Source organism: Papaver somniferum, unplaced genomic scaffold (genome assembly GCF_003573695.1).
Source record: "Papaver somniferum cultivar HN1 unplaced genomic scaffold, ASM357369v1 unplaced-scaffold_128, whole genome shotgun sequence".
In the NCBI taxonomy this organism is placed as follows: domain Eukaryota; kingdom Viridiplantae; phylum Streptophyta; class Magnoliopsida; order Ranunculales; family Papaveraceae; genus Papaver; species Papaver somniferum.
In genome coordinates this window covers 8261108-8280292 of record NW_020621936.1, presented here as the reverse complement: position 1 = coordinate 8280292, position 19185 = coordinate 8261108, and the positions used below count along the sequence as shown (strand labels likewise).

Sequence of the window (19185 nt, the reverse complement as noted above, 5' to 3'; positions counted from 1 at the left end):
TATAATTCATGGGCCATATGAGGTAGGAACAAATTCTATTCACGATTCCAGATTTCAGTACGACATAATTTTGGGACTTAATGTAGATTTTGGATTACATGGAAAAATTTTTGGGTTACTTAAGCCATCATTTTTATTTTGAGGTGGTCTTTGGGTCACGGTGCACATATTTTGAATACCGATGGTGTAATTATAGTCGTGAGGGTTTTGAATCAAGTTTGGGTGACTGTGCCAAATCCAGGGTTACATAAAATTATTCGGTTCATCGATATTTATTTGGACACCTAGGAAAAATCCAATGATTTTCTTTGGAAACATAGCATATTTTTTGTCACTTAGTAAATTTTGGGTCATACATTTATGAGTTTTGGATGGTCGTTAACCCATGTTTTCCACACCCTAATATTCATTATGCTGATAAGTTATTTTTTGATGGTATTGTGTTTTCTTTGACTTTTTTCTCAAGAAGAAGAAGAACGAAAACCCACAAAGAAATCATAAAAAAAAAAAAAGTCAAATCCAAAATAGGGACCAAAATCAAAACCAGGTAAAGAACTCGAACATAGGTGTGATCTTGATCCAAAAGAAGGATGAAGACTTGGTCATGAATCAGATCATCAACACCAAAAAAATGCTTTTGACATCTAAAAAGTGAAGATATATATTCACATTGGGTGAGAATAAATCTATAAATATAGACGACAATCAAGAAACAAATAATTAAGGTGTTGTAAAAGAGAATAAAAAACAAGATAAAAAGGTAACTGTACTACTAATACCAATATCGCTAATGAAACAAACAACCATACAATTCTCAAGAATTAGATTGGCTAGAAGTATAATAGGAATCGTCTTAAAGTACTATTAATTTCTAGTAGACTGGAGTTTTCTTGAAACCCTCGAGTATGAAACTATTTCAGTTGCAATTAAATAATCGTTTCTTGGTTATCTCTGTTCTCTAAATATCATTCGCATTTTCTTGGGGAAAGAAAGCATACCTATTGAGCCGTAATTTCACCCTAATTGACATTCTTGTAGATCTCATTGAAAATGGAAGCGAAAACTAAGAAGTTAGCTTAATGTTTACATTGTTTTCTTTCTATTTATTGCTTGAAATCTCAAATCTTTAGTTGTTTTTTTTACGTCAAAGCACATATTTTATTAGAAAAGTTTCTACATCACTAAAGCAGTGATACAGAAACCAGAAAAAAATTATATGGATGTATGAATTACAGCATCCCAATTACATAAAAGTTTGGAAGGAGAAAATCCCTCAAAAACATCCATATGTAGCCTCCAATTGAATAACAATGACTTGATCTCCACAATTATATGATTGATAGGCCTACTCAAATCTTTAGTTGTTATTAAGGATATTTACAATTGGTACAATGTTTTTTATTGATAGTTCAAATGGATTACTTGTGCTTCATGTTTTTCGAAGTTGAATATGCCTTTTACGTGTTTACAAATTTTTATACTCCCCCAGTCCCACGTTAACTGTATGGATAAGGTTTTATTAAGTAAAAATGTACAAATTTTTTTTATATATTTCCCTCTAAAATTTTATGATCATCAAGAAAGAATAAAACTACGGAACTAAAGATTAATATATTAAACAAGTAATTTGTGAGGTTAGGGGTTTATGTGGAAATATTTTCAATTCCTTGGCATTTTTGTAAAACCTTAAGTAAGCAAATATTTCGGGATGGAAGGAGTATTTCTGGTCATCAGTTCTCTACCAAAATAGTACCAATTAGTAGATATTTAAGCAGTGGTTTCTTCATGGAAAATGTTTGAGTGTCTTGGCGTTTTGAGTTATTGTTTAAGAGACATGGCCTTTGACGTCTAATGCATCAGATCTGAAAAACTGCAGAAATGCTATTCTGTCAGCTACTTTACACACACTTTTCACAAACCAATTGAACTTGGAATTTGAATTTATAAATTTCATTTGAAATATGGATGCAAATAGTTTCTAGACTGGGTTTCAGTTTATCAAATTTTTACTTATAATGAAGTTTGTAAAAGAGAAACTAGGGAATTTTTTGCCCCATCTCTCATTTCGGGTCGTAATGCCTTGACATCGAATTTCCATTTATGTTTAATCCCGATATGGAACTCTATTTTTAAGTCATAACTACAACTTTGATTTATAAAAAATATATGGTTTCATGTCATTATGTGTTAAAGACTTAACCTCCTTAGAAATATTTAATTGTTCTATTACATTCTAATCTTGAGGACTCAAGTTAATAGATAAAATATCCAAAGATATGGTCTATTACTTAATTATGTTTTAAAAGGTAAAATCCACTAAGGTTGTTCGTGTATCCGTATCTTTTTCTTACTGATCTTTGAGGTTCTAGTAATCTCAGATCAGGAGTGAGATAGATAGAAATCGCAAAGTTCTCTTCGCCTTATACTTTGTGATTTTCCAAAGATAAATATCTAAACTTTTTTTTGATTTGCTTGGATTATTCTTGAGAGGTGGTTAATAATCCAGGCTTCTCAACTAACTGGGTGCAAGTGTTCCAGATACGTGATGTTTTCCGGACTTTGTCTATTGCAAACATATTTCCAAACCTAGATTAAAAAATCAAAAAGAAAATCAAATAGGCTTATTTATTAGAGACAGATTGATATCAAAAGTCTTCACCAAGGTTGAAGCAACTCTTAAGCTGTAAAGGACGTCATCTAAGGGAATCAAGTGTGTAGAATCACGCAAGGTTCAAGAGACGTAAGGAACACGACTGAAACTGAATTGATTGGAGGTTAATTCGGTCTCAGATATATTCTGGTCCGAAGTCTAATAATAGGTTAATATCTTTAGCGATTTAGTACACTGTGGTGTTCAAAACTGCACAAGGTCCCAGGGTTTTCTGTAGGTATTTTATCTCCATTAACAATATATACCTCTAGTGTCTTGTGTTTTTCGTTTTCGGTATTGTATTGTTTTATTTTTTACATCCTGAAAGATAGATTGTAAATTTCATACTTGTGAGAATTCAGACCCTCTTAATTTATATATAACTAGATTGATCTTGGATATTGATTTTTGAGATCGCCCAAGAACACTTCTATACAATCAGGTTGATGGGATTATTGTCCAAACATATTGGTTGTAGAAGAAAAAAAAGAGAAACTCTGTATAAAATCTCATTCAAGGGATTTTGCTTTGATATACTTGTGATTTTATTAGTTTTAGAACATACATGTTGCTGAACGAAAAAGTCGGTGGTGTACTTGGTACACTCTCCTTTTCAAGGAGTAAATCCAGAAGTTTTAATTTCTTAGCTTTTGCCTTCTTCTTTTTCTTCTTCTTATTCTTCTTCTTCCATTCCCAGAGAGTACCTTTGACAGAATTCTGAAAAATCCATTTTATCTTGAAATTTTTCTAGATGACAAAATATAGCATCTACCCGAGAACTGATAGCTGAAGAGTAATACAGCTGAAACATGAAATAAGACTCAAGGTCAGGCGTCGAAGACATGATCCAGATGTCCAAGAATCAAGTTATAGGCAATGAAACAAGTCAGATACACCGAGCTAGACGCGGAAGACCTGAGTCCAGGTGCGAAGCTAAGAAGATTATCGATGTTGTCATCTGAAGGGATGCCTGAAAAGATGGGTATTCATAACAAAGAGTTTTCCCAGGTCGGTAGAAGCACAAGACATGAATCATTAAGTTCAAACTGTCACGTGCTTAGTCATATACATGTAATTGTGGTGTTCATATCATGTTGAAATATCCGGAAAGGCTGATGATGTAAAAAAGTTCATTCTGATTATAGAAAATAGACTTCAGACGATTCTCTTCCCCCCCCCCCCCCCTTCTCTGATTCTCTTTTAAACCACAACCGACTTAGAAGTTAATCATAAAACCTTAACTTCACTCAACGGAAACCTGATCAGAGATAAGAGAACAAAGTGATAATCGAGATCGTATCCCAATATTAAGGACGATGATCAGACTTTATGAAGGTATGTATGATTGTTAAAAAGACGTATCCTCATTGGTGCTGACTAAGGGGAATAAAAAGTCGTCAGCTATTAATGAAAAAATGAACTAGAGTTAAATTAAAAAAAAAATCAACAAACTTACTTTAATTAAAATGAGGGAAAATATGTAGATGACAAAATATAGCATCTACCAGAGAACTGATAACTGAAGAGTAATACAACTGAGACATGAGATAAGACTCAAGGTCAGACGTCGAAGACCTGATCCAGATATCCAAGAATCAAGCCATATGCGACTAAAAAATCCAGAGACACAATCTAGGCTCGGAACGCCTGAGTCCAAGTGCGAAGCTAGGAAGATTCTCGATGCTTTCAACTGAAGGGATGCCTGGAAAGCTGGGTATTCATAACAAAAAGTTGTCCCAGGTCGGTACAAGCACAAGGCGGGATTCATTAAGTCCAAACTGTCACGTGCTTAGTCATCTACATTAATTATTGACTTAGAAGATAAACAAGTTCACTCTGATAATAGAAAATAGACTTCAGAAAATTCTCCCTTCTCTCTCTGATTCCATTCTAAACGACCATTAAGCCACAATTGACTTAGAAGATAATCAGGATACCCTAACTTCATGCCACGGAAAACCTGATCGGAGATCAGAGAACAGAACGATAATCGAGATCGTATCCAAGATTAAGGTCGATGATCATACTTTGTGAAGGTACGCAGAATTGCTAAAACGATCTATCTTTAACTTCCTAGACAATAATTCCATAGCTGACAAGATACATCACAATGTATAAAAAGATGTAAATTAGACTCAACACTTTTCTTTCACATGATGCAACCATTCATCACAATCACATTGTAAAGCTTATTTAGAGCATCTCCAATGCAGGGGTTCAAGGTCATCTTAGGTGGAGGTCTTATATTAACACCTTTTTCTTTGTGAGTTATTGCTAAATAACAAATAAAAAATGAAGATAAAACTATTTGCCTAGAGTTCTTCTCCAATCCCTAAGGTCTTATTTAACAAATTTTATTCAAAACAAGAGACAAATGATAATACCGATCTAAGACCAAGGTCATGAAGAAAGTATAATTTAGACTTTCTCCTTTACCCCCATTTAGCCATGTCATATTTCTTTATAAACTTTACCCTTGTATTGGATATGAAAACTTGGTGAAACCAATTTCTTCTTAGTGTAGATAACAACTGGCCACAAAAAAGATTCAGCAGATATGCATCTTCTATTGTCAACAACATCAACAATGAAATTTAGCTCAAGCAACATACTAATCATTGTAGCTACAACATTAACTTCATCGTATTTCAGAGTCCTGGAAAAACTGAAATTCCAAAATAGAATATTGTTAATTAATATTCAAGATTTTTTTTATTAGTAAAGAATTTGGTGTCAGCGAGTTTCAAACTCAGGTCACTGGTATCATCACTCAATGACTTTACCACTGTACTGCAGTGACACCGACATTCAACATCGTTTCATCAGAGTATTTTTTCTGTGCCTAGATAGCTTGAAAAGATCAGGAAAGAGATTGCAGAGAAATTGATTATTGAGTCAATCATCCTTCCAGAATAATAGTTTATCCCCAGTGTTCACCTTCAAAATAGTGTTACTTATCACCAGATCACTGCATTTAAGAATACGCGCCCCTAGGATTTTACCAGTTGGTTTACTAGTAGTTTATGAAAAGAAAGATTTCTCATTTCAAGCAAACTTTTGGTGAACAACGGACCTCCAAAAGAGACATATTCTACTTGACATACATTCAAATCCATGCGGCATGCAAATCTTTATTTCCCAATCTTAATTTCTTAATCCCAACAACACCTCTCTCTTTAGGAAGGAAAATTTTATTACAACCAACCCATGCTTTCTTCTTTATAACAGCAGAAAATCCCCAAAAGAATTGTCTCATGATCCTTTCCATATGTTTTTTCACAAAATTGGGCAGCTGGAAAAGATATATATAATAGTAAGTAAGCTATCTAAAATACTTTTAACAAGCGTTCACCTTCTTTCTTTCAATCTAGCCTGAAACTTCTACATAATAGAATCCCAAACAACAACAACCTTAGACTTACTTCCTAAGGGGATTCCTAAGTAATTTATAGGAAATCCGACTTTTTGGCACCCAAAAATGTCAGTACATGCATTGGCATGTTGAGCTAAACCCACCTCATCTATAACACATTTATTGTAGTTTACAAGTAAACCAGAAATAAGTTTAAAAGCCAACAAAATATTTTTGAGGTTTGTTACCTGTTCCACATCGTCATCAATGAACATAATGATGTCATATGCAAATTGCAGATGATTAATGGCCTTTCCCTCCACAGAAGGTCTGAACCAAAAATCAAGTTCAAATCAACAACTTTCTTGATCATTAGAGAGATAAGCTTGACTACCATTATAAAGAGAAAGGAAAATTTACTGAGTTATCTTTTGTTTAATATAGGTTTTCCAATAATTATCGACCAATAGACAAATTTATTGTTCAACATACTATTGATGTCTTTTATCTCCGTATTCGTGTAGTGAAAAAATTTATCAAGTCCAACTAGCCTGCCGAACCCTCCCATACCTAATTCCTAATTCCGTCACTGTCTTTGTATTATGGTGGATTCCTATCGTGTAGTGAAAAAAACAAAGCTACACAAGATAGGCAGGCCTAAATCTAGAGGTCTAAGAGTGTGTTTGTTTTTTGCTGATTCGGCGTCTGAATCTGACTCAACCTCTGACTCGGCTCGAGTCAGATATCAGATCGTTTCTTTTTTATTTTGAGTCAGATCCGACTCACGATTTGACTCAGACATAACCCTTGACTTGATTTACATAATATTAAGTCAAATGAATCATATCTGACTCAAAAAACAAATATATTGAGTCACATCCAGATGAATCAGGTGATATTAGTCAGATCTAGATGAGTCATATTCAACTCAGTTGAGTCAAGAAAAAACAGACACTCTAAGATTCGTGTTGCATGGTTTATACGGAAAAGGGAATTAGTCATTTCTATCCCAAATTTGTGGGCCGATATACATTCGTGACCCGTTTTTTTCAAAACTTATAAAACTGCCCTGCCGTTTAAAGTTACCGGTCAAAGGTGGTTGAGAAGTGGGGACTAGCTGAGCTGTCAGTTGAAGGTACAGTTGTTGTGCGGGTGTTAATATCTAGTAAATGAAAAAAGACGCATACAACCTTCCTTCTTTGTTTCAACTCTATCGAGTATGTGAAGATCAGAAGAAATATTTCGTTGTTAGAGAAGATGGTGGGAGAGCAGAGAGAACAATCTGATTTGAGAAGATTACAAGCATGAATTTAGGATATATCCAAAACTAATTCAACTGATATATCCTTATCAAGAAATTTCGCGCCACAAATTGGTTAGGGTTTCTCTCAGATTTTTGTTACTCTATCAGTATATAAAGAACCAAGATCTAAGTTTGTTTTCTATGCCTAAACCAGTTGATAGAGGGTATTTTCTAGTGAAAACCTAAGTAATTTCTAGCGTGTAATTTCTGTCTTTTTGAAGAAATGGGGAAGAAGATAATGGTTGATGAAACTCCAAGAAGGTATATTTTCACGAACTTAACTCTGTTTCTCTTCTTTGTTGTTATGAAATTTGGGTTTTTTGTTTAGTATAGGGTTTCAATTTAAGGATTTTCAAACCGATTTGAAAATTAGGGTTTTCCAATTTATGAATATTTGGAATTAGGTCTGTATAGTTGGTTATGAGTTGTTCCTGAAATGGTATATATTCTGTTGTTGAACATGATATGTGTTTTGCTACTGAAATGGTCTATTAATGGTACTTTGTGGGTATGTTATCAGTCTGAAATTGTCATTAGGTTCGCAAAAATGATTTTGTCAGGTTTGAGAACATCTGTTTTATTAGCCTGCTTGTTGTATGTGAACTGTGGTTTTACTAGTTCGACCGAAAATAGTCTTTAAAGAATCCATCTAATTTTATGAAAGGTTTAAAGATGATTTTGATTAGAAAGTTATATTCTTATATTTGTGTGGTTGTAGTAGAAGGGGTTTCTGAGATTACATCTCATTAATGAGTTCCTGAAATTGAATCTTCTTTTTGTTATCCTTTTGTCTCTAGATTTATGGGTGTTTCTGAGATTACATCTCATTACTTAGAGCATTATACTTGGTTTTTGATAATATATAGATGTTTATTTTGGTATTGGTATGTTGCATCATGTTTAAGAATTACGAGATTGGTTTTTATTCAAGTGTTTTACAAGCACTTTCACAAAAAAAATTGCAGTGGTCTAGCCAGGGTCTCTTAAACTAGTATTGACTAATACTTACGAGATTGAGAAAGTTGACTGATCATATATGCTATACGCATTTTCTGCTGAAGTTTTGCGTTCAGGCACTTGTGTATCTGTTTTGTTTAGTTATTTTAGCATTTTTGTTTATGAATTTTAGTGTACATATCTGTTATAACTTAATAACTTATTATGAAAATTCTCTTGCAGTCACATGGAACCTGATTCTGGACATATAGTTACAAATAGTTGGAAACAGGTTAGATGTCTCTTCTGTCATGTTCTGTTAGTCAAGATGATATGCTTTTATTTAGTTAGTAAACTGATTAATTTCAATGTATTGACGTTAATTTTTAGAGAGATATGCCTACCCCTCATGATTCTATTACCATTTTGCATGATTTTTAATGATATTTTGTCGTGTTAAACAATGCTTTACCTAATTCTTAGAACCTGTTGTCAAAGTGATCATATTCTGTTCTAAAATTCGTTTTTTTAGCATATGATGAATATCTGATAGTGGTAATGCGAGTTTGCACCTGTATCCGAGTTTGCTGGTAATGTGTGTAGCACTTCATATCAATGACCGGCATGTTCACATTTGAACAAAGATTTCTGTGGTGTGTTGGCTTGTAGTTTTATTTTGTTTCGTACTTTCATCTTGATCACTTTGTTGTGTTACTGTTTAATGCTTCAGATAAAAAGTATCTTTCTTAGCTAATAATTGCTTTGGTGCATATATTTTTGTTTAATTTGTTAGATGGCTAGGCAGTTAAAATCTAGCACACTGTGAGCTGCTATTTAATTTTCCTCTTACCACAGTTTAGTTTCTTTCCTATTGGTGTATGTGCCTATGCTTAATGTCTCCCTCTGTTTCATCTTCCTACATTTTTAATCAGTCTTTTGTCTAAGCATAATCAAAAGAGAGATTACTTCCATGATATAATATATTCTTTTCACTGGCCCTGTTATTGGTCTATTGCTTACAGTTTGATTGTTTGTCTTCTAGTGTGATAATATGATGTATGTTGGTGATAAAAATTTTTTTTAGCATATGATGAATATCTTTTAGTGATAATTCTCTTTTGTTATGTAACAGGGATTCAACACCTCAGAAAGGACCAAGGGTAACTTTATGTCACAGGAAAAGCCCGAGGCTGATTGAAAAAGCTAAAAAGACAGTTGGTGTTAATTTAGCAAAGATGGTTCTGGATTTTGAGAACCATGTTGAGGAGCCGACACAGGCTAGTAGTCAGGGCATTGTGAATCTAGATGATGATTCACTAGGTACCGAATTCTGGAAATCAGCCGCGGATAAAGTAGATGTTGTTGAAGAAGCTGTAAATGCGACTAAGGAATCAGTGTTGCACCTTCAGAATCTAAATGCAGATGATTGTCACCCGGAAGACCAACCATGGAGCCAACCACTCATATACAGTGAGGGTGAAGATGATGCAGATTGGAAGGAGTTTTTACACAATTTTAGTATGAAAAGCAGTGCTGGTAAGGATAGTGAGGAAGACGATGAAGGTGATGTTCATATTTTAAAATTTTAGAAATCATCGATTATGTTATGTTTACAATTTGATATTAATGTGTATTTGTATATGCTTCTGAACATGTAGATGATCATTATGACCAGTTGTTGGAGACGGATGATAAAGTTGAAGGTAGTGTTGGTTTCTCTTTTAAAATTGGTTTTTATAATGATATAATGATACCCGATGTGTTAATTACTTTTTCCTTGTTGATTGTCATGACTTGCAGTTTTCAAAGAAGTTAAGGAACCACTGATTGATTTTGAGATTGAAAAGGGTAAAGGGAAGGAAATTGCTAATGGATCGGAAGATGATTATGGTCCTGAAATGGTTGGTAGGCCATTACCTAATCATGAAGTTAGAGTGGTAGATAATGGGCAACATTGGTTTGATGACAGTGATTTTGAAGATTTCCTTGTTGCTGCTGATTCAGTGGATAATGAGTTATTCCCTGAACCAGAAAATGAAATACAAGTTGTAGTTGATGACAGAATTGATGAGGGGATGGAATTTCCAGACAAGACCGTTTTTAAGATACATCTCAGAAAATACTGTGTATCTACTAGGACAGAATGCAGGTTTAGTAAGAGTGATAATAATAGAATCAAGGCTGTGTGTAAATCCTTTGGAGAGCCCATTCTATGTCTGTGGTATATATCTGCAAGGAGGATCCCTGGTGAGGCGACTTGGAGCATAAGAGATTTCCACTTGCACCACACTTGTATTGGGGATCCTTATGGGAGGAATTCATGTGCAAATCCAGAATTTGTAGCTCAACATGTGATCAACAAGCTAAGGGAGTCACATGGAAAGAATGTACCTAAACCTTCTGAGATTGTTGCCGAGTTTTGGACAAGCCACAACACCTTGATCCCGTAGCACGTTGCATGGAAGGCTAGAAACAATGTGTTGGAGAGGATAAATGGAAGCTTTGATGAGAGTTATAGACTCATACCAAGTCTGTGTGAAATGATCAAAAGACTAATCCCGGATCAATTGCTATTTTCACTTACGGAAGGTAATATTATTTCTTTAATTGTTCGTAAAATTGATTAGTTTGAGTTCTAGTTTTAAAACTTTCCTTGTTTCTTCGTGCAGAGACAATCGCTTTGAATCTATGACCATATCTTTTGATGCCCCAATGAGGGGTTTTATAAATGGTTGTATAAATGTGGTTGGGCTGGATGGTTGTCACCTGAAGGGAAAGTATGGTGGATGTCTACTATCTGTCACTGCTCTTGATGGGCAGAATGGATTGGTTCCTTTGGGTATCATGGTTTGTATAAATGAGTGTGCGGAGAACTGGTTCTTGTTCTTGAATAATCTCAAGCATAGATTGGCTGATCATCCCGTTGAGACAATCAACTTCATATCTGATAGACAGAAGGGTTTGAGAAACGCTGTCCAAAAGTTGTTCCCTACTTCACCACATAGGTTCTGCTTCAGGTTAAAAACTAACCTCCAACCTGATCATTTTATTGTTACAAAATACATAAATTATGTTTTATATTCATGGCAGGCACATGTATGCAAACTTCAAAATGCACTACAAGGGATCTAAACTACACACACTATTCTGGAATGCTGCTAGAGCTTATAAGCCTAAACACTTTCAGGTTTGTTTTAGTACGTAAATGAAATGAGTGACATTTTTTATTCTTAGAAAGTAAAATTCTTGTAACACTAAATATGTTTCAACTGTAGGCACACATGGATAGTATGATGTCAGAGAATGTTAGTGCTTGTCAGTATTTGATGGGCGAGGATCCTAAAAGCTGGTGTAGGGCCTTTTTTGACCACAAGAGCGCTTGTGAACACTTGAGTAACAACTTTTCTGAAAGTTTCAATAACATGATAACCAACATTAGGGAGAAAACTGTCTGCAAGCTAGTTTTGATGTATGGACAGCTGGTAATGGGGCTGTTTTACAAGAGAAGAAATGCTTGTGTTGGATGGGATTCTGGGGATTTGGTTCCTACTGCCAAAAAATTATTGAAGAAGATGTTTACGAAAACAGGGGAATATAAGGTAGAAGGAGCGGTTGCTGGCAAGCTTTATGAAGTCACAAGCATACATAATACAATATTCACTGTTGACCTTGAGAAACATACTTGCAGCTGCATGCAATGGCAGCTGAGGGGTTTCCCCTGTCAACACGCAGTCTGTGCTCTGCAGCAAATCAGGCCCAATGGGTTGAGTAAGTGTGCAGAACACATGTAGTTTTATCTATGATTCTTTCTTTATTACCAATATGTGAAATGTTAAACCTGTATGTTTTTCTTGTGTGCATTTTTATAGGTATTGTGCCAGATACTACTCAGTGGATAACTACAGGACCACCTATGCCCCTGATATGGTGCCATTGGAAGGGCCTGAGGATTGGGATGAGGTTTTTTCCTAACTCTCAACTATTCATGTTTACTTGTCCTTAATTGGATCTGATTTATGTGTGCACTATGAACTTAGACAACCTTTTACATTACATTATTAGGTTTACCTTAAATATCTGTGTGTATCTACTTAAAAGTACAATTGTGATACATTAATTCAAAGTACTCTGTGAAATATCTGAACTCAATTCTTCTCAATTCTTGTATGAACCCTGTACCTAGCTACTTAATGGATTTTAGTGTTTGGAAGCCGGATTCCAGACCCTGCAGTAACATATATAGTGTAGATATTTAGGATGTTTAATTTTTGCGGCGGCTAAGTAATCATTTTTAGTATTTTCATTCATTCTTTGTTTTTTTGCTATGTCTATTACTTGGGAAGATTATTGTACACCTATTACTTACTAGGTTGTTGATCTCTTTATGCAATATTAACTTCCTTTGTTCTTCTCTTATACAGCCAAGAACAACTATTGTTCCTCCATTGCTCATAAGGAAACCAGGCCGGCCTAGGAAGAACAGAAGGAAGGCCTATAATGAGACCCTATCCGAGAAGAAAGTCAGGTGCTGCAGCAAATGCAAGCTGCCTGGTCACAACAAGACAACTTGTCCTTGTGGTGCAATTGGCTCTAATACAAAGAGAAATAGGTCTACATCTGAAGAAAGCGGACTGGCATTTCAATCCCAATCATCATCACAAGCTGGAAGTGCTGGTGGTTTTATGCCTGCAACGAAGAAGCCAAGAAAAGCTACGACTCAGCAGTAGTGTTCACTGAAGATTTACTTGAAACTAGTTTTGGTTAGGATGTCTTTTGTTTGCTTTCAAGTGAGACCTATGAAACTTCCTGCATTTGCTCTGTTTATTTGGTTATGTTTTAGTTTAGCTTTTACTTTGTTTGGATATTAGCTACCTCCCAGAGATATTGTTTTTGGATGTTTTGAGTATTGGATCTTTGATTCAATGTTATCAATAAATGGTAGTATTAGTGTCATTAGCTTGCCTTGCTCTGTTTTTACGATTTTATGGTTCTTCTGTCTGGTTTCTAACAGGTGAATAAGATAAAGTTTTTCGATGAGATCTCCTGAAGAAACGAGGAAACAAGTTTAACTGAAGGGTATATTGGGCATCTTAGGTCACCCTAAATCTGCCACATGTCAGTTAACACCAGTTAACTTGTAACTGGATGGAATCTTTGTAACGGGACTACTTTGTAAGTTATCAAAAAAAAGGAATTATTTTGTAAACAACTTTAGAAAATGGGACATATCTGTAAATGACCCTACGGAAAATACCAAGACAAACAGGGTTCTATTTGAGTGATCGGACGGTTAAAAATGTTTAGGATTTGTTGGTCCCATATAGAATGGTACCTGCTAATGGCAGTCGCCTTTTAATAATCGTGTTCTTGTTGAGTCACCTGTAATAGTAATACACGCGCGTCATTTTAACAAAATGATGTATGGCGAGTACAGGATCACGACTATCCCATACATTTCTTGTTTGTTTATATATCTAGCAGGGTTTCTTTTTTTTTGGCGCCACTGATTTAACAAACTTGACTACTCTTGAGATACATTAAAGCCGAAATTCTCTCTTCTTTATACTACTGCTTGAAATGATTACCCTCATCATTCATACCACCACTTGACATATGTTGTCCTCAAATTAGGGTTTCTAATTAAAACAACCGAAAACCCCTTTATAATGGGATTCTAAATACCCATGATTACTTCGCTAGATTTTGTTGAGTGATCCCATTAAATTGTTAGTGGTTATTTTTAGCTTCAAGTTGATTTTTCTTGTTGGGATTCCGTTCCTTACATTTCGTTTTCATTTAATTCCAACTTAAATTTTCAGGGTATCAATTAATTAAAATCAGCTCATAGCAATATTTATATAGGGAGATCAGATCTTGTTAGGGTTTTTTTAGTTCAATAAAATCACAAGTTGTAGATTCATCAATTTATATATAATTATCTACTAATTAATTAAAATGAGTGATTATTGTTTTGATTAATTAAATACTATTATTCGATCGAAGTTACAGTTGAAAATTTACAGTCAATCTCTCTCTCTTCTTCTTCTTAGTAGATTTGGGTTCAGCCATTCACTTTTTTCAGTCCTAGGTACTTTAGTTTCTAATCTGAATTGAGCTTCATCCTGTCTCACCTTACTCTGTTTTAGTTCAATTCTGCTTTGATAAATTTGGCATTTCTCTAGTCTCCCATGTGACAAAAGTTTTTATAGATCTTATCCTGATGTACTCCCACTTTGGGTGTTCCTTGAATTTTTTTTTGAGCTTCGTCTTTAATTTGATTCTGTTGCTTTTTTTTTTCTTCCCATGGGATTTACAGTTTGGAGAATGTCTCGACCACTTCAACGAGGTCATTCTTCTTGGAGTTCTCTTAGTAAAGAAGACGTAAAGGATAAAGAAGACGACGATAATAGAACACGTTCACCTCGGGATCATACGAGTTTATTCTTGCGTTATCTTACTAGTTTATTTTTGCTAGACAATTCTAATTCTTCGAAAGTTGATAACGGATTCGGATCAGATACATTCACTATGGGAGGTTCTAAAAATCGTCAAAACATTATAATGGTGTTTCTTAGATTCAGCTTAGTTTTAATTGTACTGGTTGCAGTTTTTGGCTCTCTTTGGTGGGCAATTTCCATCTCTACTACATCCAGAGGTGTTATCTTTAAGGGTTACAGGAGGCTTCAGGAGCATCTCGTTTCTGATCTTATAGACATTGGAGAGATCTCTTTAGGTCCATCAAGGTTAAAGGAATTGGAATTCTGTTCCAAGGAGTCTGAGAACTACGTTCCTTGTTTTAACATTTCCGAGAATCTAGTTTCGGGTTATTCTGATGGTGGTGAATTTGGCCGTTTTTGTGGAGTTCAACTGAAACAGAATTGTTTGGTTCTTCCTCCACTGAATTACAGAATACCTCTCAGGTGGCCTACTGGAAGAGATGTAATCTGGGTTGCAAATGTTAAAATTACTGCGCAAGAGGTTCTTTCCTCCGGAAGCTTGACCAAGAGGTTGGCATCAGTTATTTTTTCTTCATAACCTTAATTGAACTATGCGGCTTATTGTATATTTGTTGAAACTGATATATCTGATGCGCATCCGTCCATATCATTATAGGATGATGATGTTGGAGGAAGATCAAATATCCTTCCGCTCGGACTCGCTTATGTTTGATGGGGTTGAAGATTATTCACATCAAATTGCTGAAATGATTGGATTGAGAAATGAATCTTATTTGATTCAGGCTGGGGTAAGTAATTGCTTGATTTCTTGAAGAATACTCGAATTAGTGCAGTCTGCAATTTCTGTTTTGCCTCCACATTTTATTTCATTTGCAACCTTTCTGAACATTCTCCTGTTTGATTGCTGTTAACTGACGCTTAGAGACACTGCAGTAGATATACATGCACATAACTTGGAGTGTTTCTCCTCTAATCCCTCCTGATCCTGCCTGTAGGGCATCAGATAGTTTCCGAAATTTAGTATTAATTTTGTAGTATTGGACGGAATTTTGCAATTCCTCTTGTGAAACTTTCCATGCTAAGAGGTATTTTAGGCATAACAAGGAGAAAAAAACTGAACTAATACAATTACTCATCTTGGTTTACTTACGCTGTTCTAAGCTTAGCAACTTTAGGGGCTGTTCCATTTTTGCAGGTTAGAACTGTTCTGGATATAGGGTGTGGTTATGGTAGCTTTGGAGCGCATCTCTTTTCAAAGCAACTAATAACTATGTGTGTTGCCAACTACGAGGCTTCAGGTAGTCAAGTACAGCTAACTCTAGAAAGAGGTCTTCCTGCAATGATCGGTTCTTTCGCTTCGAAGCAATTGCCGTATCCATCTCTTTCTTTTGATATGTTACATTGCGCGAGATGTGGGGTTGATTGGGATGAGAAAGGTACCAAATTTGAGCTAATCTAGAAAAATTTGTCTCTCTTATGTGACTCACATGCAGAAGAGTTTACATGTGGATGATGTAATAGTGTTTATTTATCTTCGTGTGATCCCTACCGGCTTGGGTACAAAAAATGGCTGCTCGAGTTCCATAACATATATCGGGTGCAGAACATCTGTTGGCTACATTTTTAAAGTTGTTTTCCAACATTACTTTTTTCCCCTTTGGTGCCTAGAATGGGAATTAGAACATGACAGTTTACCTGCATGTTATATTGTGCTCTGCAGATGGCATATTACTGGTTGAGGCCGATAGAGTTTTAAGGCCAGGCGGATACTTCGTATGGACTTCCCCAATCACAAGTTCGCAGGGTTCACATCATAGCAAAGAGAATCAGAGAAAGTGGACATTTGTTCGCAGCCTTGCAGCAAATCTTTGCTGGGAGATGTCGTCACAACAAGATGAAACCGTTGTGTGGAAAAAGACGAGTAAAAGAGATTGTTATGCTTCACGGTAAGCATCCACTTTAAAAGACATCCAATTATTTGTCAGTTTAGAATTAAACTGTGTTACTCTTTAGATGCGAAGTGAGACTACTGTGAACTTTCACCTGATTATCAGTTGCCTCATCATTTATCTCTAGGAAACCTGGTTCTGGACCATCTATCTGCAGTAAGGGACATGATGTCGAGACTCCGTATTATCTACCTCTCCAGCCTTGCATTGGAGCAACACTGAGCCAACGATGGATTCCTATAGAAATGCGAACTACCTGGCCTTCTAGGGCTAAATTGACCTCCACTGAACTCGATATTTATGGTAATGCATATTTTAACTCTTCCTTTTTGTCTTGTTCTTATGGGATGCCATTGGCATGTGCCCGGACAAACAGTAGTGTTCTGTACTCTCACAAGGATACTTCTTGCATCCCAGTTCCTCGGTTCCAATTTTACTTATGAGTTGCCTTTTATGTTTATCAGGTGTGCATTCAGATGATTTTATTGAGGATGGCTTGAACTGGAATTTAGCAATATCTAATTATTGGTCCCTGCTCTCCCCACTTATATTCTCAGACCATCCAAAGAGACCGGGTGACGAGGACCCAACCCCTCCCTTTAATATGCTTAGGAATGTGCTAGATATGAATGCACGATATGGTGGGTTTAACTCAGCCTTGCTGGAAGCAGGAAAAACTGTGTGGGTCATGAATGTGGTCCCTAAAACTACCTCTAACCACCTTCCGCTAATCCTTGATAGAGGCTTCATCGGTGTATTACATGATTGGTATGTGTCACTCCTTCCCCTCCCTCCCCCACTCATTTTATGTGAATGTTTCCGGTTGCTAAAGAAGACTAACATTGAGAAACCTCATGCGTTTGATAGTTAAATATGTACCTGATCTATGGCGTTGGTACCTTGTCACTTTGTGATTTCCTTAAGTCAATGTTGTGGATGCAGGTGTGAGCCATTTCCGTCATATCCAATAACTTACGATATGGTCCATGCTGAAGGATTGTTATCGCTTCATTCCAACCACTTACATAGGTGCCCCATGCTTGACTTATTCATCGAGATAGATCGGCTACTTCGACCAGAGGTACCCTTTTCTACCATTGCAGCCTCTTTTGTAATTCAGTATCTGGATAATTTGACCCTAGTAGGCTGGTAACTTGAAATTTATATGCAATAGAAACAACCAAGTGAATTTTAATACCTGAACTGAAGCCATATCTCTGACTGCTATGATAGTTGTCGTAAGTCATAGACTTCATGGAAATCCTAAATATCATCTTGGACTTTTCCTACAACCAAGCATTGCTGTTTCGAATGAGCTAAACATCGTGGAATGAAATGCAGGGTTGGGTGCTATTCCGTGACAAAGCTTCTCTCATAGGAACAGCAAGAACTCTTATGACAAGCTTGAGATGGGAGGCACGGGTGGTAGAAATCGAGAGTAATAGTGATGAGAGACTGCTTGTCTGCCAAAAACCTTTCTTCAAGAGAAACTAAATGAAGCAAATATACATTCCAAAGTGAGAAAAAAGAGGTACATAAAGAAATATTCATTTATTTTCATAAAGTGAGAGCCACTAGTCATGAAGGTTCCACCATGAAAAACCGGATATTGACGTGATTATGACGGGGGACATGAACCAGCGGAGCCCCGGAAGACAGTAAGGTTGTCCATAATACTTATATGTAATTACAGGAACAAAATTCAGGCAAGGGAATTGAGGGATCAAAAGGATTTTGAGTTTTCCCTGTTACGTCTCTCCATTTGTAACAACATAAATCAAGATTGTATTTCAAATCAAATTATTCATAAAGTATAGTAGGAAAAAATAAATGATCCCTTTTATATAATGGGAGAGGATCGGTAAACAAACCCATTTGACAAACGTTTTTGACAAAACTTAGCGTCCATAAGATCTTAAATATCTAACGGTTCACATATCTGATGAGTTGGCACACAATTAAGTTATGGGGAGTGTTTGGCTTTAATTAATATTAGTAAGTATTGATGGGAAAGACAATCCAATGCTGAATTTCAGTGTATATATCCGCAAGATTTTGTACGATGCAAAATATGTTTTTATGTATTATACAATCATGATTAGTGCAATACAGTGTGGATAATTCTTGATGGACGGTTCAGCTTAGTGACCATTAGTGTAAAACTCCAGATTCAGGCTAAACAAAGATCACTTAAGGCTTAAGCATGTAGCGATCATCTTGTTCATTACAATGGAAACACAAATTAAAACTTCAATAGAAATCAGAGTATTAATTAATTTTTCTGTCGATCAATCAAGTTATGAAATTTTTACACGGACGCGACCCAATTGATCAAACTAGAAAAAATATAATTCATCATCGATCAAAAAATAGATAAATATGAATCATATGTTTTTTTTACAACTCCTGTTAGATGTAATAGCAGATGAATCAGATAAAGGGCATATTAGTGGATGATGATCCGGGAGTTTCCAGGTTTTATAAGAAGAATTGTCGGTGGAAGAAACCAGTACGACAGATATAAAGTTTAGCAAACA

At 35.6% G+C, this 19185-nt stretch overlaps 1 protein-coding gene across 2 annotated transcripts; it reads left to right on the top strand.

Annotated features, from left to right (window-relative positions):
* Positions 1-13735: 13735 nt before the first annotated feature.
* On the top strand, positions 13736-18540 carry LOC113331787 (probable pectin methyltransferase QUA2). 2 transcript variants are annotated; one of them, XM_026578426.1, is made up of 9 exons: positions 13736-14329; positions 14558-15248; positions 15355-15487; positions 15895-16135; positions 16420-16645; positions 16776-16951; positions 17113-17416; positions 17591-17729; positions 17990-18540. In XM_026578426.1, exons 2-9 carry the CDS (start codon positions 14566-14568, stop codon positions 18140-18142), a joined length of 2055 nt encoding a protein of 684 aa, XP_026434211.1. In that variant the 5' UTR covers positions 13736-14329; positions 14558-14565; the 3' UTR covers positions 18143-18540. The 2 variants fall into 2 exon arrangements, with proteins under 2 accessions (XP_026434211.1, XP_026434210.1); XM_026578425.1 differs by having other exon boundaries at positions 13736-15248.
* The last annotated feature ends 645 nt before the right edge of the window (positions 18541-19185 follow it).

What these genes read in the sequence shown, in the direction of transcription:
- LOC113331787 (XM_026578425.1), top strand. Translation starts at nt 14,545, where the DNA reads ATGGGATTTACAGTTTGGAGAATGTCTCGACCACTTCAACGAGGTCAT. An exon ending in CTTATTTGATTCAGGCTGGG is followed by an intron (nt 15,488 to 15,894) that starts GTAAGTAATTGC and finishes CCATTTTTGCAG; the next exon opens with GTTAGAACTGTTCTGGATAT. An exon ending in ATCGGCTACTTCGACCAGAG is followed by an intron (nt 17,730 to 17,989) that starts GTACCCTTTTCT and finishes AATGAAATGCAG; the next exon opens with GGTTGGGTGCTATTCCGTGA.